Raw genomic sequence first — 23,409 nt, 5'->3', positions numbered from 1 at the left:
ATACTTTCAAAAGCTGACTGACATGATTAAAACCATAATCCATCTCCGTAAGAAAAAGCTTTCAATGATGACTATAGCCCTAAACATTACCTTTTATGTCAACTGAGGAATCCATACATCACAGAATCTAAGACATTGACTTCATGTACCACAAAAATAAAAGCACTACCAAGTAACTGTAAAGCTAATCACTGCCAATAATTATTAGTACCAACTTTTCAGAAGTGTTCAAGGGTTAAAAAGTGTCCATTTTAGAATTGACAACATTTTAACTGCAGGGAAGATAAATGAAAAAGAAACATCCCCTAACTGACACTGGAAACATAACACTCCTGCAACAGACTTGGTCCTTCCTGGGAAAGTTCCTGTTCTCTTCACCTGTCCCTTTCCATGGAGATCCTACCCACCTTTCAATCTAAGGTCAAGCCATGATGCCTTCCAGACCACTACAATGCAAGTTAACTCCCCTCCCCCTCAGCCCTTCCACTTCCGGTATCTGAACCATTTACAAGTCATTCAGTGGTCAGCTCTCTGGTGTTACTCTGCTTTCAGCCAATTGTGCATCCTCACTCTCCAGCTGGAGTCTTCTTTACAGACACTCGTCTTTATTAAAACAGCCACAACTCACTCATTAAATCTACAGGAGTCAGGGAACCTAATAAAATGCTTTTCTCTAATAATGATCATACACATGTATATACAGAAGACACATATGGATACTCTACTGAATAAATCAGTATTTATCTAGGGTCATTTGTGCTTCATAGAAGCTTACTGAAATAAATATGCAATGAAGTACAAAATTTTAATATTTTAAAAAAATGTGAGCACCAAGTATTACTGAAAACCTACCTCCTTTCAATGATATAAGCCATTTAAATATCAGGCATTTTGAGAATAATATTAAAAAGTGTCATCAATAGTCTAAGGCATGATATAATTCCACATATACCAGATTCAACAAAAGCTGACGCTAAATAAGGTCTACTACACATTTAGGACAAAACTTATAAATCAAGTTAGGCCCTGAAAACACCACAGTCAATCAATGATATTAAGAGTAGAACAAGGTGCAATACAATTTCAAGACTGTGAGAAGTAAAAAAAACTGAAATAATCCACTGTAACTTCTGTTCACTTCAGGTTGCCTAGGTATTTCCAGATCCTCACATTAGGAAGTTTCATGATTTGGGTCTTCACTGTCATAATCAGAAAAACTATACTTACCCTAACTACAACTACACAAAGTGCCAACCTAATTATACTGCATAATTATATTGCCTACTGTATATTCTGTATATAGTATAATATAGGCAGTCTTTAAATTATGAAAGTAAATTTACCAAGAGTTTGTCATGCTCAAAATTCTCCAAGCTAGGCTTCAGCAATATGTGAATCATGAACTTCCAGATGTTCAAGTAGGTTTTAGAAAAGGCAGAGACACCAAAGATCAAATTGCCAACATCTGCTGGATCAAGGAGAAAGCAAGAGAGTTCCAGAAAAACATCTATTTCTGCTTCATTGACTATGTCAAAGCCTGTGATTGTGTGGATCACAACAAGCTGTGGAAAATTCTGAAAGAGATGGGAATCCCAGAACTGCAGGTCAGGAAACAACAGTTAGAACTGGACATGGAACAACAACCTGTATGCAGGTCAGGAAACAACAGTTAGAACTGGACATGGAACAACAAACTGGTTCCAAATAGGAAAAGGAGTACGTCAAGGTTGTATATTGTCACCCTGCTTATTTAACTTACATGCAGAGTACATCATGAGAAACGCTGGGCTGAAAGAAGCACAGGCTGGAATCAAGATTGCCGGGAGAAATATCAATAACCTCAGATATGCAGATGACACCACCCTTATGGCAGAAAGTGAACAGGCCTCTTGATGAAAGTGAAAGAGAGAGTGAAAAGGTTGGCTTGAAGCTCAACATTCAGAAAACGAAGATCATGGCATCTGGTCCCATCACTTCATGGGAAATAGATGGAAAAACAGTGGAAACAGTGTCAGACTTTATTTTTTGGGGCTCCAAAATCACTGCAGATGCTGACTGCAGCCATGAAATTAAAAGACGCTTACTCCTTGGAAGGAAAGTTATGACCAGCCTAGATAGCATATTAAAAAGCAGAGACATTACTTTGCCAACCAAGGTCCGTCTAGTCAAGGCTATGGTTTTTCCTGTGGTCATATACGGATGTGAGAGTTGGACTGTGAAGAAAGCTGATCGCCGAAGAATTGATGCTTTTGAACTGTGGTGCTGGAGAAGACTCTTGAGAGTCCCTTGGACTGCAAGGAGATCCAACCAGTCCATTCTAAAGGAGATCAATCCTGGGTGTTCATTGGAAGGACTGATGCTAAAGCTGAAGCTCCAATACTTGGCCACCTCATGCGACGAGTTGACTCACTGGAAAAGAGTCTGATGCTGGGAGGGATTGGGGGTAGGAGGAGACGGGGACGACAGAAAATGAGACGGCTGGATGGCATGACCGACTCGATGGACATGAGTTTGAGTGAACTCCGGGAGTTGGTGATGGACAGGGAGGCCTGGCGTTCTGTGGTTCATGGGGTTGCAAAGAGTCGGACACGACTAAGCGACTGAACTGAACTGAACTGAACCTACAAGTACTTAATGTTTTCCTTGGTCATGCTATATTACACACATAAATATACATTATCTCTACTGCAGTATTATTCATGTTTTATCCCCATGCAATCATAATTGCATCCCCAAACACTGCTGCTGCTGCTGCTGCTAAGTCACTTCAGTCATGTCTGACTCTGTGCGAGCCCATAGATGGCAGCCCACCAGGTTCACCCATCCATGGGATTCTCCAGGCAAGAACACTAGAGTGGGTTGCCATTTCCTTCTCCAATGTGTGAAAGTGAAAAGTGAAGTCACTCAGTTGTGCCTGACTCTTAGTGACCACATGGACTGCAGCCTATCAGGCTCCTCCGTCCATGGGATTTTCTAGGCAAGAGTACTGGAGTGGCTTGCCATTGCCTTCTCCGAAACACTGCAATCATAATTTTTAATATTATGTAACTTCAGGTTTTCATAAGAGACAACAACAGGCACTAATTTATACAATTAACTTCTGACTTAGAAATGTCACAATCCCATAAATGTCCTTAGGACTCTAAATCTTCATCACATCTAATTTATTTGAAAGAAGAGGACATTCGCAACTGAGAACTGAGAGAAAATTCTTCAAAAAGAATCTAATTTTCCAATTCACTGAAACACTTCATAAATCCTATGTGGTTTAAATGTACTTCCAAAACTGTAATATGTGTGCTGTTTTACATTTATTGTATAGATTATATGCAAACCTTCTCTGCTTTCAAGTGTTTATGTTTTAAAAGAATGATTCCCCTGGTTAACTTTAAGTCCTATGCTGCATTCCTACACTAAGTAAAGAGATGATTATGACTACTCTGCTTTCCAATGTGTCTATGGCTGACCAATCCCTCTTTTCTCCTCTTAATCAGGTTATAACAACATCTTGTCATCCCAAAGGACCACTGCAACTCTGTTTAACTCTAAAAGGACAGTCTTGAGGTCACTTTACTTTAGTTCCCACATACTTAAAAATATAGATCTGTAACAGTTAGTAGGCACATCATCAGGATCTAACGATCCAACAATAGAAAAAATTTAAAAAGTTACGATCCAGGAAGGCAACATTCCTGCTTAAGGAACAAACTAAAGAGGTAAAAATTAAGCTCAGCATGCCTAAACAAAAGCTAACAGAGTTCTGCCAAGAGAACACACTGGTCATAGCAAATACTCACTTCCAACAACACAAAAGACGACTCTACACATGGATATCACTACATGGTCAATACTGAAATGAGACTGATTACACTCGTCACAGCTGAAGATGGAGAAGCTCTATACAGTCAGCAAAACAAGATCTGGAGCTCAGTGTGGCTTAAATCATGACTTCTTTATTGCAAAATTCAGGGATAATTGAAGAAAGTAGGGAAAACCACTAGACCATTCAGGTATGACCTAAATCATCAAATCCCATATGATTATACAGTGGAGGTGACAAATAGACTCAAGGGATTAGACCTGGTAGACAGAGTGCTTGGAGAAGGATGGACAAACTAAGTTCATAATATTGTATAGGAGGTGGTAACCAAACTCATCCTCAAGATAAAGAAATGCAAAAAGGCAAAATGGTGGTCTGAGGAGGACTTACAAATAGCTGAGAAAAGAAGAGATGTGAGATGAGGAAAGATATATCCCACTGAATGCAGAACTCCAGAGCACAGTTAAGGAGAAACAAGGTAGCTTCTTAAATGAACAATGAAAAGAAAGAGAAGAACAACAGAATGGGAAAGACTAGTGATCTCTTCAAGAAATCTGAAGATAAAAAGAGAACATTTCATGCACACATGGGCACAGTAAAGAAAAGAAACAGTACAGACCTAAGAGAAGCAGAAGATATTAAGAAGAGGTGGCAAGAATACATAGAAGAACTATACAAAAAGGTCTTAATGACCTGGATAACCACGATGGTGTGGTCAATCACCTAGAGAAAGACACTTGGAGTGTGAAGTCAAGTGGACCTGAGGAAGCATGACTACAAAGCTAGTGGAGGTTATGGAATCCCAATTGAGCTATTTAAAATCCTAAAAGATGATGCTGTTAAAGTGCTGCACTCAGTATGTCAGCAAATTTGGAAAACTCAGCAGTGACCCCAGGACTGGAAATGGTCAGTTTCCATTTCAATTTCAAAGAAAGGCAATGCCAAAGAACATTCAAAGTACCATGCGATTGTGCCCATTTCACATGCTAGCAAGTTAATGCTCAAAATCCTTCAAGCTAGGCTTCAACAGTACTTGAGAACTTTCAGATGTACAACCTGGATTTAGAAAAGGCAGAGGAATCAAAGACCAAATTGCCAACATTCCTTGGATCATGGAAAAAGCAAGGGAATATCAGAAAAAAATCTATTTCTGCTTCACTGACTATGCTAAAGCCTTGGACTGTGTGGATCACAACAAAATGGAAAATTCTTAAAAGAAATAGGAATACCAGACCAACTTACTTGTCTCCCGAGAAACCTGTATGTAGATCAAGAAGCAACAGTTAGAACCGAACATGGAACAACAGACTGGTTCAAAATTGGGAAAGTAGTATGTCAAGGCTGTATGGTGTCACCCTACTTACATTATGTGAAATGTCGGGCTGGATGAATCACAAGCTAGAACCAAGATTGCCTGGAGAAATATTAACAACCTCAGATATGCAGATGATACCACTTTAATGGCAGAAAGCAAAGAGGAACTAAAGAGCCTCTTGATGAACGAAAAAGGAGAGTGAAAAAGCTGGCTTAAATCTCAGTATTCAAAAAACAAAGATCATGGCATCTGATCCCCTCACTTCATGGCAAATAGGGAAAAACTGGAAACAATGACAAATTTTATTTTGCGGGGCTCCAAAATCACTGCAAGTGGTGAGTGCAGCCATGAAATTAAGAGATGCTTGTTCCTTGGAAGAAAAGCTATGAGAAGCCTCCACATCACTTCACAGACAAAGATCCATGTAGTCAAAGCTATGGTTTTTCCAGTAGTCATGTATGGATGTGAGAGCTAGACCATAAGGAAGACTGAGTGGCGATGAATTATTTGATGCTTTCGAATTGTGGTGCTGGAGAAGACTCTTCAAAGTCTCTTAAGACTCCAAGGAGATGAAAACAGTGAATCCTAAAGAAAATAAACCCTACGTTGGAAGGACTGATGCTGAAGCTGAAGCTCCAATACTTTGGCTACCTGATGAGAAGAGCTGACTCACTGAAAAAGACCCTGATGCTGGGAAAGACTGAGGGCAGGAGGAGAAGCAGGCAAGAGGATGAGATGGTTAGGTAGCATCACCAACTCAGTGGACATGAATTTGAGCAAACTCTGGGAAATAGAGAAGGATAAGGAGGCCTAGCGTGCTACAATCCATAGGGGTCACAAAGAGTGGGACGTAACTTAGCATCTGAACAACAACAAATGCCTCAACAATAGGCAACAGTTCAGAACATGAGAACCTTTATGAAGAGTTAGGCCATAAAACCAGTAAAGCTGGTCTTTGTTCTAAAGATCTCATAGATGTATCACAAACTCAGAAACTGGTACTAAATATTTGACCTATTTGAATTTATGTACACCTTTTTGCAAAGACAACACAGGATATTTCACTGGTGTTCCTCAAAATTTCATTAGAAAATTAGTAGACTACACACAGCAAACAGTTCCACTGCACAGCCCTGCTGCCTGAAAAGATACACACCGTTAGACCTGAACAAAGGCACATTCAATACCAGCTAGAGCTACTTTTCACTTTCATGCATTGGAGAAGGAAATGGCAACCCACTGCAGAGTTCTTGCCTGGAGAATCCCAAAGATGGGGGAGCCTGGTGGGCTGCCATCTGTGGGATTGCACAGAGTCGGACACAGCTGAAGCGACTTAGCAGCAGCAGCAGAGCTACTTTATGTAACAAAGGAGGGAACGTTTCCCAGGAAGCATGAACTGTCATCTGAAAAAAGACAAATTCAAAGCTAAGTAATAGCTGTCTCAAAAGTCAGCAAAGAATATGGCATGAATAGCCAGTTCATGGAGAAGGTGAAAGTAGCACATATCAAATGTTCTACAGAATCAGGAACAAGAAATCCAAGTGCAAGCTAGAGGTAAAATGATTGAATCTACAGGCAAACAGAAGTGAGTCAGAAAGTAAAATGACACTCAGAGCTGAGAATGCCAATAAGCACATAAAAGAAACAGCACAGCCATCCTCAATAGCTACCTTGGTTCCCAATGGCTTTCCTAGCCAAGTAAGTTTACAGTAAACCCCCCTTCTCCTGATGTAATCTGGTCTCTGTTGCAGCTCCAAGAGTCCAATCTATGTCATATGTGATTAACTGCTTCCATGTATTTCCCTCTTCCCCTCCACAGAAGATAAAATTATTACTGACTAAACAACAGCTGCCATGTTCTAAGCCTCCCCTTCCCATGAACTCATCCCTTGTGGTTTGTATGGGGTTGATACTACCCATACTCTTCAAAATTCACACACTTTCGCACTCCCTTCTGTCACTCATCACACACACTCCCACCCTCACACTCGCCCATATGCTATCATTTACACTTTCCTACACACTCTCCACACGAGAGTACAGAAGTGACCATGCAACTCATGTCCAGGCAATCAGAATACCCATCTCACTAGCTTCAATTATTTGTTCAGACAGATGAACCAGGCCCCCAGTAAACCAATCCAAGTTCTATCCACGACATTCATTCAGGAGTATCAGAGGCCAAGCCACTGGCCACATGCAGAAACATCTCCTGAACAACGAAGAGCAGATCCTAAAGACAATGAGTACTTGTAACCACACCATTCTTGAGATTCAGGGCCAAGTCATTCTCTTCCTTTGAACTTGAGAGTGCAAGTCCCGAAGGAGTCCTCATATACTCTTCTAGAGCCCAAAAGATTTATGGCAGACCAGGGACCTCATTCCTCTACATATCTCCAGTACCATATGTAGGAGTAGGAACTTCTAGTACATTTGCTTTCTAATCCTAAGAATATAAAATAGTGTGAGGAGCTAGTTAAGAATCCAAAAAAAAAAAAAAAAAGACTACAATTGCCCCTTCCATCCTTCCCAAAGATCCTTCAGAACTAGCACAAAACAGAAGAGACCCTCTCAGTATTTCAAGTTTTAAAAACTAACATATTTTCCCAGCAAAAAATGAATTTTGATATGACCTAAGCATACATTCACACAATTCAACAGCACTTCCAGCACTTCTCTCCGTCATTTACTGTCTGCCTCTCCAGCAGGTGTATTTAGGGCAGATACCAGATGGGTCTCGTTTCCAGCACCTGGCACATGGCAGGTGTGTTGTAATAGTTTAAACGTGAGTGAATGTCAGATGCCCACTCACTCACCCATTCCACAAGTCACATATGACTCTTGACTGACAGCCTGATATCTGAAAAGCACTCTACTGGGCACTACATGAGCCACGAAGATCAGCTATGACCCAGTCCTCAAAAATGTGGATACAGACTCTTTTTGACTTTCTGATGAAAATACGGGCACTCTATCGAGAAAAATACCTAAATAAATTGACTAAGATTTTGCATTAAATTTCAAGGAATTCCCAAGGGAAGAATTTCAGATCTAGTAGGATAAATAAGAAAACGAAACACATGTACACACCAAAGTACTATGATCTTTTATTTGTTGATTCTTATATTCTAAGAGAGATTTAAGTAGAAAAGTGATTAAAATACAGGGATAAGACCAAACAAATCTGCCAATAACTTCAGAAAATAATCATAAGTTGGGAGAGCCTCTGTGTAAAAAAACCACTGAGATTAAGGTCTGCAGTATGAAAACATAAAATCACTGATGAATTTTCACACAAATTCCAGGGTTCTCAATACACAAGGCATAACTGAGATAGAAAATTCCTTATTACGAGTAGAGAAAAAGGAAATAATCGATCTAGTATGGTCATAAAGAGTTTCTTGAATGTCTCTAGGCTTTAAAAATTTCACTCTAATCTTGTTTTACTACTTCACTGGCTTAAGCGTTTCATAACTATAATTAGGGAAAATTAAATTTCTTAAAAATATTAACAATAACTAAAAGTACACGTGGGAGTTGAAAAAAAAACATATGGCAATACAGCCCATACTGTGAAATTCTGAGAAGACTCTCCTCTTATACCATAAGGCTTCAACAAGACTATCATTAACCTCCTAGAAACAGCATACAGTCTAAGAGGAAATAACCACGCATTCAAATGCCAATAAATATCAATCCACAATAAACAAGTTTTCTCCAACTGTAATAATGAAAACACTCCAAAAGCTTCCAGTAAGCAGAAATCCTCAAAAGTCCAACTGATCTAATTTTACTTTCTATTTCTCCAAATGCAATTGATTAAAAAAATAGTTTCAACTGCTACTGAACTAAAGTTTCTCTGAGTTTTGGAACTCTTCCCAAAAAAAGAATTGTACATCTTACAATCTTTAGGGAAGATAAGAGTGAAAGGCAGCAAGCTAAACTAGATGCCTAGCACATTATTAATGTTAGCATTAGAAGCAACTTGAGAAATTACTCAGAATCAATCCTTTCTTTCACTTAAGAAAGCCAAGGCATGGCAAAAGTATGACCAGTAAAAGTTGAGAGTGGTCTTCAAATTCATGGAGCAGATATAGGCCAAATGAGATCATATCAGTATCATAAAATATTTTAGAACACATAAATTAAGTTTAGTAACAAAGCTAAGTACTTACACTAAGAAGTAACTCATCTTTTGTTTTAAGAGGAAAATTCTTATTTTCCTTCTCAACTAGTAAGTCATCTTCTCCATCTGATATAACTGGAGGAAGGGACATATGAGAGGAAGACGATGAGGACGATGATGATGAAGAGGAGGAGCTTGAACTATCGGAATCTGTTTCACTATAGAGAAGAAAGAGTTGAAAATACAAAAGCATTATTACAATGGTATTAAAATATAATTATTCAACTAGAAAATATCTGCCTTACTAGATGTTTATGATTGCTGGTGTAATTCAAAAGCTAGCATTTTGAAATTGACTACGCTGTTTGGAAAGCACTCTAATCCACTGATCACAAAACCCCTGCTCTAACCCAAACCCTCTTTTTACAACTGTCTCTTATGTGATGCATCAGTCTGAAGCATGTGACTTATCACTGACGGAAGAGAATTCTGGGCCAGTCCTTATTAGTCACCAAGGATCAGATCAATTAAGCAAAGAGACTTTCTTCTCAGTGTTCAATTTGGAAAATTTTCCAAGTTACCATCCATGCTGAACACTCCACTCTCTGAAAACCCCTTTAGCCCTTGATTTCCACAACAATTGTTAGAGTCAAAAACTATCCTCTTAGCTTGAATTGTTCGCTGGCACCCCCTTCAGCTCCTTTTATGTGTTGTTTCTACAAGTCCTATACTCATGTTCTCTTCTCTCCGGTACTCTTTCCATGTATAACCTCCAATGAGTTCAGTCATTACCAATGTGCTGCTGCTAAGTCCCTTCAGTCGTGTCCGACTCTGTGCGACCCCATAGACGGCATCCCACCAGGCTCCCCCCTCCCCGGGATTCTCCAGGCAAGAACACTGGAGTGGGTTGCCATTTCCTTCTCCAATGCATGAAAGTGAAAAGTGAAAGTGAAGTCGCTCAGTCATGTCCGACTCTTAGCGACCCCATGGACTGCAGCCTACCAGGCTTCTTCATCCATGGGATTTTCCAGGTGAGAGTACTGGAGTGGGGTGCCATTGCCTTCTCCGTGCAGATAACTGCTAAATCTTCAGTCTTGATATCCCTAAGCTCCACCGCTAAACTCTTAATAACAACTGCCGAATTAATGACCTACACACTCACAAGCTAAAAACTGTGCATTTTCCCTACTAATTCTGTTTCTCTCTTTCAGTTTCTCTTGTATTTCATTGAAATACAAGAATCCAGTCACTAGAGGTAGAAACCTTGGAACTGTACCAAAGTATTGCATGCTCAGTCAACGATGAAATTGGTAACCATGACTCCTATTCCACTAGAAAAATCTAAATACAGTGCTATTAGCTGATGTTAAGGAATGAGGGTTCACTCTACTACAGCTGATGATGACATGGTTGTTATGTAAAAAATATTTTATCAGAAATGCACAGTAACGAATTTACAGGGAAGGCGGCTTGCTGTCTGAGACTTGTTTTAAAACTATCAAGTTAAAAGTTAAAAATGTTAGGTAAAACAAAGTTAAGGGGACTTCCCTGGTGCTCCAGTGATTGGGAATCCACCTGCCAATGAAGGGGACAAGAGTTCAACACCCTGTCTAGGAGGATTCCACATGCTGTGGAGCAACTAAGCCCAGTGTACCACAACTACTTAGCTTTTCACACCTAAAGTCCGCGCTCCACAAGGAGGCCACCACTATGATAAGCCCACGTACCACAATCAAGAGAAGCAGCCCCCCAACCTTGCCTAACTAGAGGAAAGCCACGCCTGCACAACACAGCCAAAAATAACTAAATAAAACTAGGAAATAATGGAAGCTGTGAAACTTGGTGATGGCTATGTGCATATTCATTATATTACTCTGAGTTTGAAAATGTCCACAATAAAAAGTTTGAAGTACAGAGGGTGGGACAGGGTGGGAGGTGGGAGGTTCAAGAGAGAAGGGACAAATGTATACCTATGACTGATCCATGTCAATGTACCGCGGAAATCAGCCAACACAACATTGTAAAGTGATTGTCCTTCAACTAAAAGTAAATAAATTTTAAAATATGTATAAAAAAAAAAGTTTAAAGTAAGGTTTACCTGTAATCTGACGTTCAAATTTACATTTCCATACCAGAATTGTCCTCCTACTGCTTGCCTGACATCTCCAATTTGTTGACAGTGAAATCTCAAATTAACTGTCTAAATTTAACATTCCTATTGGTTTACAGCCCCCATCCCAGAAAGGTTTCTCCCCATCTCAGTAAACAGCACCACCATCCACCCAGTTGATGCCCCTCTCCATAGGCCGCCGCCGCCGCTGCTGCTGCTGCTAAGTGGCTTCAGTCGTGTCCGACTCTGTGCGACCCCATAGACCGCAGCCCACGAGGGTCCCCCGTCCCTGGGATTCTCCAGGCAAGAACACTGGAGTGGGTTGCCATTTCCTTCTCCATCATAGGCCACTACCTCATGTATTAGCTATCCAAATCGGGGAATATTTCAAAATATTCAATCCAAACACCGTCACACGGTGGACTAACACAACATCTTTCCATTGCTTTCACACTAGCCAACCAGTTCAATTCTTTCTCCACAGAGTAAAACATCAAAATGCTAACTTGAGCATGTAAATCATCTGCTTAAAATTCTTCAAATTTATCTAGCAGTTAGAATGAAAACTAACATGGCCAGAGGGTCCTACCTGGTTGGGTTCTCCTACTACAAGTGCCTTGCTTGTTCCTTCCTTGCAATTTTCAACAACTCAGTTTTTTTTTATTTTTAACTTCATTTTTCGTCCCTCTCACCAGAATGTAAGGAGAGGATCGTGTCTATATTGTTCACCGACACAGCATGGCATAAAACACACTCAAACACTTGCAGACAAGGTTCAGCGTGGTTCAGTGAACTCGCCTCCCACCACAGAACTTTCCTGTATAAAAGACAGGAGGTAGGGCGGGAGAAGCCTCAAAAAAGCTACGCAAAGCATGCAGTAATAGCTGAATCACTTTCCTCTAATTTCATGAAAAACTCATCACCAGAGAAATTCTACGAACTAACAAAACTGTCAGGAGTCAATCTGAAAAGAGACAAAACCCTTTATCTGATGCCCCATTTATCTGGTTCAACCAGCAAGAATACACATTAAACTTCAGAAAAAGATTTGCCCCAAACTTTAAATTATAACCCCCAAAGAAATACACCACGTCGAGTGGTCATGGGAATAGGCCCCCAGACTCAGGTTTTCTACCTTCTAACTGAAAACGACAAACTGTCCACAGATGGCTGTCGGACTCCCAGCCTTCTCCAAGGCTCCTCTAAGCGAGCGGCCCCGACGGCCACGCTCCCTCCCGGAGTCACTACAGACGCGGCGAGGGGCGCCCCGGCTGCAGGCCCTCCTGCCTCCTCGGCCCAGGCCTCCCGCTACCAGAGCCGCCCCCGCGCGCCCGGCCGCCAGGGGCACGACCTGTCCGAGTCCGAATCTGAGTCGGAGTCCGAGTCCGACGTCTCCAGGCCGCTCCCTTCCGGAGGCGGCCCCGGGAGCGACAGCGGCAAGAGCTGAGGCAACGGTTCGCCCGCAGACTCCGGGGGCCCCTCATCGGCCGGCGGCGCTGCGACCGGAGCGGGGTCCGGGGCCGGCGTGGCCACATCATGGCCAATTCCGACGCCGGCGCCACCGAATTTCAGTGTCTGCAGCTGAGCGGCGGCGGCCTCCACCACCTCCATGGCGCAAACTTAGGACGCTCGCGCCGACAGCAAAAGATGAACAGGCCAATTCACGCGCCGCTCGGATAACCACACGCGGAGCCGTCACAAGACGCGCCCCCGCAGCAGACGCAGCGTCACTTCCGGGCAGCGTGTGACGTAACGAGACGCAGCGGCGATTCCTGGGGCGGGGCGGTTCGAAGGGTTTGCACGCGGAGCTGAGCGGTCCTAAAGCCGCTGGTTTCCCTGCGTCCTGGGAAACACTGCTCACTGTGAGAGGACAGATGGAGAGACTTTCCTGCTGCTAGATCTCAGGCGTTTAAACGGAGGCTGAGATGGGAAGGAGAGATGGCAGGACTGGGAGACGCCTGATGGGGCGAGGCCCTGCACATTGGAAACTTGAATCAGGAAGTCTTGAACCAACACACACAGGAAACTTTCTTAAAGTTAAGTGGAGTTACAGCAGTGGATAGGCAACAAACACAATGACCATCCATCGCCAAAATTACAACTCATATTTTTGTTTGTTTGTTTTCTCCAAAGCGCTCGCAATTTAAAGAGCATATCTGAATGCAGAGTTCCAAAGACTAGCCAGGGGAGATAAGAAAGCCTTCCTCAGAGATCAATGCAAAGAAATAGAGGAAAACAATAGAATAGGAAAGACAAGAGATCTCTTCAAGAAAATTAGAGATACCAAGGGAACATTTCATGCAAAAATGGGCTCAATAAAGCACAGAAATGGTATGGACGTAACAGACGTAGAAGATATTAAGGAGAGGAGGCATAAATACACAGAAGCACTGTACAAAAAAGATCTTCACAATCAAGATAATCACGATGGTGTGATCACTCACCTATAGCCAGACATCTTGGAATGTGAAGTCAAGTGGTCCTTAGAGAGCATCACTGCAAACAAAGCTAGTGGAGGTGATGGAATTCCAGTTGAGCTATTTCAAATCCAGAAAGATGATGCTGTGAAAGTGCTGCACTCAATATGCCGGCATATATGGAAAACTCAGCAGTGGCCACAGGACTGGAAAAGGTCAGTTTTCATCTCAATCCCAAAGAAAGGCAATGCCAAAGAATGCTCAAACTACCAAACTATTGCACTCATCTCACACGCTAGCAAAGTCATTCACAAAATTCTCCAAGCCAGGCTTGAGCAATACATGAACTGTGAACCTCCAGATGTTCAAGCAGGTTTTAGAAAAGACAGAGGCACCAGAGATCAAATTGCCAACATCCGCTGGATCATGGAAAAAGTAAGAGAGTTCCAGAAAAACATCTATTTCTGCTTCATTGACTATGCCAAAGCCTTTGACTGTGTGGATCACAATAAACTGTGGAAAATTCTGAAAGAGATGGAATACCAGACCACCTGACCTACCTCTTGAGAAACCTGTATGCAGGTCAGGAAGCAACAGTTAGAACTGGACATGGAACAACAGACTGGTTCCAAATAGGAAAAGGAGTACGTCAAGGTTGTATATTGTCACAATGCTTATTTAACTTCTATGCAGAGTACATCATGAGAAACGCTGGGCTGGAAGAAGCACAAGCTGGAATCAAGATTGCTGGGAGAAATATCAATAACCTCAGATATGCAGATGACACCACCCTTATGGCAGAAAGTGAAGAGGAACTCAAAAGCCTCTTGATGAATGTGAAAGAGGAGAGTGAAAAAGTTGGCTTGAAGCTCAACATTCAGAAAACTAAGATCATGGCATCCGGTCCCATCACTTCATGGGAAATAGATGGGGAAACAGTGTCAGACTATCACCACTGCGGATGCTGATTGCAGCCATGAAATTAAAAGACGCTTACTCCTTGAAAGGAAAGTTATGACAAACCTAGATATCATATTAAAAAGCAGAGACATTACTTTGCCAACCAAGGTCAGTCTAGTCAAGGCTATCTATGGTTTTTCCCGTGGTCATGTATGGATGTGAGAGTTGGACTGTGAAGAAAGCTGATTGCCGAAGAATTGATGTTTTTGAACTGTGGTGTTGGAGAAGACTCTTGAGAGTCCCTTGTACTGTAAGGAGATCCAACCAGTCCATTCTAAAGGAGATCAGTCCTGGGTGTTCATTGGAAGGAGTGATGCTAAAGCTGAAATTCCAATACTTTGGCCACCTCATGCGACGAGTTGACTCAGTGGAAAAGACTCTGATGCTGGGAGGGATTGGGGGCAGGAGGAGAAGGGGACGACAGAGAATGAGATGGCTGGATGGCATCACCGACTCGATGGACGTGAGTTTGAGTGAACTCCGGGAGTTGGTGATAGACAGGGAGGCCTGGCGTGCTGTGATTCATGAGGTCGCAAAGAGTCCGACACGACTGAGCAACTCAACTGAACTAAACTGAATCGTGGGGGAAACATGTTGCTTCCTGTTGATGTTTTAGTTGACACTTTCGTAGAAAGTGTGGAATGGGCCTGAAATGACTAATGGCCTGAGAAACTATTACTCTAGGTCTTAAGGAAGCCAAGCAAGAAGTTCTTAGAATTTAAGAAGAGATAAGAATTGTCTTGTTTTCCTGTTAGAACTTCAATTTGGTGCATTAGCCCCTCAGATAATAATAAATAGTAATCATTGTGACCATTTAGTAAGCATGCATATGTGCCAGGGACTGTGCCTAAGACACTATCCGTATTCACGCAGTTTCATTATGTGCCCTGCACAGTACCAGACCTTCATAGAAATTACAAGAATAATACATTGTCTTTGGTTTTAAGGAGTTTACCATTTAATTGAAATAAAAATGTCAATGCACAGGAGATAGAGATATTTGAAATGTGGAATAGAATTTGCTAGTTCAGCAATGATAGAAAGTTCAAGACTGACAAGATGTATCATAGAACTTTTCCAAATAGAAGCAGGAATTTAAAGTCGAGGTACTAGTTGCTAATACAGTGATTAAGCACAAATTAAGCTCAGTATGTCCAGCTGAATTGACCTGTGTTTGAATCTTAGCTCTACCATTGCCATGTTGGTGTAACTGATTTGGGAAAGAAAGCCTGACATAACTAAATTTCATTTTCTTTATCTATAAAATGGAGGTAAAAATACGATCTTACTTTTGTTGTTGTTCAGTTTCTCAGTCGTGCCTAAGCTATTTGCAACCACATAGACTCCAGCAGGCCAGGCTTCCCTGTCCTTCACTGTCTCCTGGAGTCTGCTCAAACTCATGTCCATTGAGTCAGTGATACCATCTAACCATTTCATCACTGTCTCCCCTTTCTCCTCTGCACTCAGTCTTTGCCAGCATCATATTCTTTTCCAATGAGTCAGCTCTTCACATCAGGTGGCCAGACTATTGGAGCTTCAGCATCAGTCCTTCCAATGAAAATTCAGGGTTGATTTCATTTAAGATTGATTGGTTTGATCTCCTTGCAGTCCTAGAGACTCTCAAGAGTCTTCTCCAACACCACGGTTCAAAAGCATCAATTCTTCCCCTCCCAGCCTTATGTTATAGTCCAACTCTCACATCCATACATGACTGGAAAAACCATAGCCTTGACTATATGGACCTTTATGGACAGAGTGATTGATGTCTCTGCTTTTTAATATGCTGTCAAGTTTCCTCATAGCTTTTCTTCCAAGGAACAGCATCTAATTTTATGGCTGCAGTCACTATCTGCAGTGATTTTGGAGACCAATAAAATAAAATCTGTTGCTGTTTCCAGCTTTTCCACATTTGTTTGCTATGAAGTGATAGAACTGGATGCCATGATCTTAGTTTTTGACTTTTAAGACAGCTTTTTCACTCTCCTCTTTCACCTTCATCAAGAAGCTCTTTAGTCCCTCTTTGCTTTCTGACATTTAGGGTGGTGTCATCTGCATATCTGAGGTTATTGATATTTCTCCGAGAAATCTTGATTCCAGCTTGTGCTTCATCCAGCCCGGCATTTTGTATGATGTACCTGTGAAGAAAGCTGATCGCCGAGGAATTGATGCTTTTGAACTGTGGTGTTGGAGAAGACTCTTGAGAGTCCCTTGTACCGCAAGGAGATCCAACCAGTCCATTCTAAGGGAGATCGATCCTGGGTGTTCATTGAAGGGACTGACGCTAAAGCTGAGACTGCAATACTTTGGCCACCTCATGCGACAAGTTGACTCACTGGAAAAGACTCTGATGCTGGGAAAGGTTGGGGGCGGGAGAAGAAGGGGACGACTGAGAATGAGATGGCTGGATGGCATCACCGACTCTGTGGACATGAGTTCGGGTGTGCTCCGGGAGTTGGTGATGGACAGGGAGGCCTGGCGTGCTGTGATTCATGGGGTTGCGGAGAGTCGGACACGACTGAGCGACTGAACTGAACTGACCCTGCATATAAGTTAAATAAGTAGGGTGACAATATACAACCTTGAGTTCTCCTTTCACAATTTTGAAACAGGCCATTGTTCCATGTTTGGTTCTAACTGATGCTTCTTGAGCTGCATACAGGTTTCTCAAGAGGCAAGTAATATGGTCTTGTATTCCCATCTCTTTAAGAATTTTACAGTTTGTTGTGATCCACACAGTCAAGACTCAAGTATCTCATTTAGTTCTTATGAATATTAATTAAGGTTTTATATAAAAGAATGGCATGTGTCATATACATGTTTAGTGCACAAAATTCCATGGAAAATAGAATAATACATGGATATGAATAAAATGATGCTATAGTGACAATGATCTTTCAGATTTATGCAGAGAACAAATTTGGGTCAGAGAGATCCTCCAGTTAGCCAAAAAAGTCTTGAGTTTTTCCAGGAATTGGGTGCCAAAAGTCTTAATTAATGATACAGTCAGTGAAATAGAGTAAAGGAAATCCCGAGCATCAGAAGAATCAAAGTAGTCGAAACTGTCTAACTGAGAAAACTGGGAAGGAGTTGGCATTACTAATAAACATGAAGGACTTGGAACAAGATAATGAGTTTGTGATGTTGAATTTGAGGAAAAACTGGACAATTGAAAAATACCCGTAGTCCTTTGAGAGGAGTTGAATAGAAAGGTCAAGACCTAGGTTTGGGAACAATCCAGATATCTATTTGTTCACTCAGTGATCATTTACTTACTAGTGTGCCCATGCTTACATCGTGAACTGGGCAAATGGAAAGGTGATTTAAACACAGGCCCTGCCTTAAGTAGCTAACAGTTTAGTAGTAAAGGCAAGTTGAAAACCAAGAATAAGTACTTCAGTATAGAACTGTTTTGTAGCACAGGCATGCACTACAGAAGAGGGATAAACCAAAGGAACAGTAAACAGAAAACAATAGAGAGTAAAGAAGGTTTTGCAATGAGCATGACAAATGAACTGGAATTTTAAAGAGAACCAGAAATCAAAGAAAGTAGATGTCACATTGATGTTGATCTGAAAGAAATGACTGATATTTCTTCAGCAAAGATGGATCAGGATCAGCAGAGAATTGCAATTCTGGACCTGCAAAAAAGGCAAAATGGTTGTCTAAAGAGGCCTTACATATAGCTGAGAAAAGAAGAGAATCTAAAAGGAAAGGAAAAAAGGAAAGATATATCGATCAGAATGCAGAGTTCCAAACAATAGCAAGCAGAGTGAAGAAAGCCTTCCTCAGTGATCAATGGGAAGAAAGGAAAACAATAAAATGGGAAAGACTAGAGATCTCTTCAAAAAATTTAGAGATACCAAGGAACATTTCATACAAAGATGGGCACAATAAAGGACAGAAATGGTATGGACATAACAGAAGCAGAAAATATTTGAAGAGGTGGCAAGAATACACAGAAGAACTGTACAAAATAGAGCTGAATGACCCAGAAAACCATCATGGTGTGATCATTCACCTAGAGCCAGACATCCTGGAGTTCGAAGTCAAGTGGCCCTTAGGAAACATCACTACAAACAAAGCTAGTGGAGGTGATGGAATTCCAGTTGAGCTATTTCAAATCCTAAAAGATGATGCTGTGAAAGTGCTGCACTCATTATGCCAGTAAATTTGGAAACCTCAGCAGTGGCCACAGGACTGGAAAAGGTCAGTTTTCATTCCAATCCCAAAGAAAGGCAATGGCAGAGAATGTTCAAATAGTTGCATTCATCTCACACATTAACGAAGTAATGCTCAAAATTCTCCAAGCCAGGCTTCAATAGTACATGAACTGAGAACTTCCAAATGTTCAAGTTAGATTTAGAAAAGGCAGAGGAACCAGAGATCAAATTGCAAACGTCTATCTGATCACTGAAAAAGCAAGAGAGTTCCAGACAAACATCTACTCATGCTTTATTGACTATGCCAAAGCCTTTGACTGTGGATCACAACAAACTATGGAAAACTCTTCAAGAGAAGAGGAATCAAGGGCACCTTACCTGCCTCCTGAGAAACGTGTATGCAGGTCAAGAAGCAACAGTTAGAACTGGACATGGAACAACAGACTGGTTCCAAACTGGGATAAGAGTATGGTAGGACTGCATTTTGTCACCCTGCTTATTTAACTTATATGCAGAGTACATCATGCAAAATGCCAGGTTGGATGAAGCACAAGCTGGAATCAACTTTTCTTGGAGCAATATCAATAACCTCAGATATGCAGATGTCACTACCCTTATGGCAGAAAGTGAAGAAGAACTATAGAGCCTCTTGATGAAAGTGAAAGAGAAAAGTGAAAAACCTGGCTTAAAAGTCAGCATTCAAAAAGCTAAGATCATGGCATCTGATCCCAACACTTCACGGCAAATAGATGAGGAAACAATGGGAACAGCAACAAACTTTATTTTCTTCGACTCCCAAATCACTGCAAATTGTGAGTGCAACCATGAAATTAAGACACTTGCTCCTTAGAAGAAAAGTTATGACCAATCAAGACAGCGTATTAAAAAGCAGATATATTGCTTTGTTGACAAAGTTTCATCTAGTCAAATCTATGCTTTTTCTATTAGTCATGTGTGGATATGACAGCTGGACTATAAAGGGAGCTGAGCGCCAAAGAATTGATGTTTTTGAACTGTGGTGTTGGAGAAGACTCTTGAGAGTCCCTTGGACTGCAAGGATATCAAACCAGTCAATCCCAAAGGAAATCAGTCCTGAATATTCATTGGAAGGACTGATAATGAAAATGAAGCTCCAATTCTTTGGCTGACTGATGCAAAGAACTGACTCATCAGAAAAGAACCTGATGCTGGGAAAGACTGAAGGCAGGAGGAGAAGGGGACGACAGAGGATAAGTTGGTTGGATGGCGTCACTGACTAGATGGATATATGTTTGAGCAAGCTCTGGGAGTTGTTGATGGACAGGGAAGCCTGGCGTGCTGCAACTTATGGGGTCACAAAGAGTTGGACATGACTGAGCAACTGAACTGAACTGATGTTATCAAGAGCATAGACATTGGAGATCATCTGAAGTGCTATGTCACTTCAAAAGTTTGGTGTCAAACTTCCAACAGGATTAGTCTGGATATCTTGGGAAAGTTGTCTCATCAGATGTCATCTGTTTCAGCTCCAGGAAGTCTCTACTTTCAAGTCACCAGATTACGTGCAGCTCCAGTCAGGGTTCTGGGCTTCCTGTAGGTGTTCATGTGGATACAGGAGTCTATGCCCTGGGGTTCAGCTCCACAAGGCTTGATAAGCAATACCTGATAGGAGCCTTTCCACTGAGGTTGAGGAGAGTTCTATTAGAGCTTCCCCAACAGATGAAATCTGCAGTTTACTAAGTGTGAGTCTTAGGATTTTTGTCTCTCAGACGCACTCTCTGAAAAGGTTGTTATACCAAAACATGGCTATTTTTAATAGATGCAAGTAGCCTTTATAATATTGGAGTATCTCTCGTTTATTAGTTATGGCTCAAAAGAAGCAGGAGCCAAGGTTCATTGGGCATCCTCTGACCATCCTCAATGTTGAGTGTCCAAAGGGGAGGTCCAAAGCAGGTGGATCTGAAATTTAGAAGGACCAACAGCAATGCTTTTGGCCAAAGTATTTGGAGTACCTCTACAAATGCTGCCAACTGAGTCTTCCAATAATGCCTTTAATGTGTTAAACTGAGGGCTGGGGAAAGCCCAGTGAAAGTGCAGAAAAACTGGCAAAATAGCACAGACTTGTCAAAGTACCTGGCGGTACAATGGGTTCCTCCATCACTATGAAGTTGAGAGGAGTTCCTCAGGTAGGGGTACAAAGGACCTTAGCCACAGAAGAGGCAGTAGCCTGTCTGCAAAGGAAGGCTTCAGTGCAGTGTGAAAACATACACATCGTGACTAAAACATATTTCTATTCATAAGAGGAGGAAGTTATGTGAAATTCATTTTCCAGACGTTGAATTGTCCATTGAAGTGAAGTGAAGTCACTCAGTCATGTCCGACTGTTCGTGACCCCATGGACTGTAACCTACAAGGCTTCTCTGTCCTTGGAATTTTTCCAGGCAAGAGTACTGGAGTGGATTGCCATTTCCTTCTCCAGGGGATCTTTCTGACTCAGGGATCGAACCCAGATCTCCCGCATTGCAGGCAGATGCTTTACCATCTGAGCCACCAGAAAATTGTCCATTAGGTAGTTTAAAATGTCTAAGAGCAATATGAACAGGCTTCCCTGGGTGGTAATTCGGACAAGTGGAACAAGTGAGTTCAGCTCAATTCAGTCGCTCAGTCGTGTCCAACCTTTTGCGACCCCATGGACAGCAGCATGCCAGGTTTCCCTGTCCATCACCAACTCCCAGAGTCTCTTCAAATTCTTGTCCATTTAGTCAGTGACACCATCCAACCATCTCTTCCTCTGCCGTCCTCTTCTCCTTCTGCCTTCATTCTTTTCCAGCATCAGGGTCTTTTTAACGAGTTAGTTCTTCACATCAGGTGGCCAAAAAATTGGAACTTCATCTTCAACATCAGTCCTTCCAATGAATATTCAGGAATGATTTCCTTTAGGATTGACTGGTTTGATCTCCTTGCAGTCCAAGGGACTCTCAAGAGTCTTCTCTAACACCACAGTTCAAAAGCATCAATTCTTTGGCTCTCAGGTTTCTTTATAGTCCAACTCTCACATCCATACATGACTACTGGAAAACCGGTAGCTTTGACTAGACAGACCTTTGTCCGCACGGCAACGTCTCTGATTTTGAATACGTTGTCTAGGTTTGTCATGGGCTTCCCTGATAGCACAGGTGGTAAAGAATTCACCTGTAATGCAGGAGACCCTGGTTCAATTCCTGGGTTGGGAAGAACCACTGAAGAAGGGATAGGTTACCCACTCCAGTATTTTGGGGCTTCCCTTGTGGCTCAGCTGGTAAAGAATCTGTCTGCAATGTGGAAGACCCGGGTAGCATCTCTGGGTTGGGAAGATCCCCTGGAGAAGGGAAAAGCTACCCACTCCAGTATTCTAGCCTGGAGAATTCCATGGACTGTATAGTCCATGGGGTAGCAAAGAGTCAGACACGACTGAGCAACTTTCACTTTCATGGCTGATTCATGTTGAGGTTTGACAAATAGAAACAAAATTCTGTAAAGCAATTATCCTTCAAATAAAAAAATAAATAAATTTAAAAGCATCATTCTTAACATATGAAAAAAATATAAAAACACAATTATTCCAAGCATTGTGGACGAAGTATAAAGCACTAAATAAGAGGAAGTAAATCTGAAGCTTAAAATTATGGAAAAAAAAGAAAGTTATTTCCCTGTTCTTGGTTTCCTCCCCTCCCTTTGATTTTAAACAGGAAGACAGAACTCCTCATACCTTGAGACCTGATACATCTCAGGTACCAATCATGATGCTAATCTATTTATAAGCATCATATTTAATCCTTGTAGTGTTTCATAAGGGACTTCCCTGGTGGTTCAAATGGTAAAGAATATATCTGCAGTACCAGAGACCTGGGTTTGATCCCTGGGTTGGGAAGATCCCTTGAAGAAGGAAATGGCTAACCAGTCCAGTATTTTTTCCAGGACAATTCCATGGACAGAGGAGCCTGGTAGGCTATAGTCCCATGGGATTGCAAAGAATCAGACATGATGGAGCAACTTACACACACAAAGTATCATTATCCTCTTTTATTCACAAAGAAACAGGTTTAGATAGATTAATAAAGATTTCCAAGATCACAGAGCTTGTAAGATAGGAGTTGACATGTCACCCCAGGTAGGTCTGATTTTACATTTGTACTCTTTTTCCTTTTCCTTTCCTTTTCTTTTTTTAAAATTGATGTTGTGAACGAAAAATATTGCCTGCTACATCAGTAAACAAAGGGATGTTTTAGCATTCAAACTATCAACTACTGCAGCAACTGCAGAATGTGCATCTTGAGAGGATTCAGGACAGAGAAAAGCCTGACACTGGCCCTAGAGAGTTAAGGTGCACATCAAAGGGATGATCTCAGGGTGCCTAGACTGTGGCTTCTTCCTTCTCACAGAAAATTGTTATACTTATTAGCTTGAGATGTCTGGTTTTCTTTCATTAGCGATCATCTTTTGAATTTCAACTACCTGTTATTTTTTGGGGGGGGGCAGTTAT

The 23,409-nt window shown here is 41.6% G+C and overlaps 1 protein-coding gene across 1 annotated transcript in view; it reads right to left on the bottom strand.

The window, feature by feature from the left end:
- Nucleotides 1–13,112, bottom strand: part of LOC129561604 (H/ACA ribonucleoprotein complex non-core subunit NAF1) — a 57,437-nt gene extending 44,325 nt beyond the window's left edge. The window contains exons 1-2 of the mRNA XM_055434338.2: nt 12,723–13,112; nt 9,311–9,479 (exon numbers count right to left, since the gene is read on the bottom strand). Of these exons, the coding sequence (XP_055290313.1) occupies nt 9,311–9,479; nt 12,723–12,982 (429 nt within the window). The 5' untranslated portion in view covers nt 12,983–13,112. The remainder of the gene's footprint in view (nt 1–9,310; nt 9,480–12,722) is intronic.
- Between the last annotated feature and the right edge of the window lie 10,297 nt (nt 13,113–23,409).

This window comes from Moschus berezovskii, chromosome 5 (genome assembly GCF_049115385.1).
Source record: "Moschus berezovskii isolate FMDL1 chromosome 5, NW_MosBer_1.0, whole genome shotgun sequence".
NCBI classification, from domain to species: Eukaryota; Metazoa; Chordata; class Mammalia; order Artiodactyla; family Moschidae; genus Moschus; species Moschus berezovskii.
This window is presented reverse-complemented; position numbering and strand designations above follow the sequence as displayed.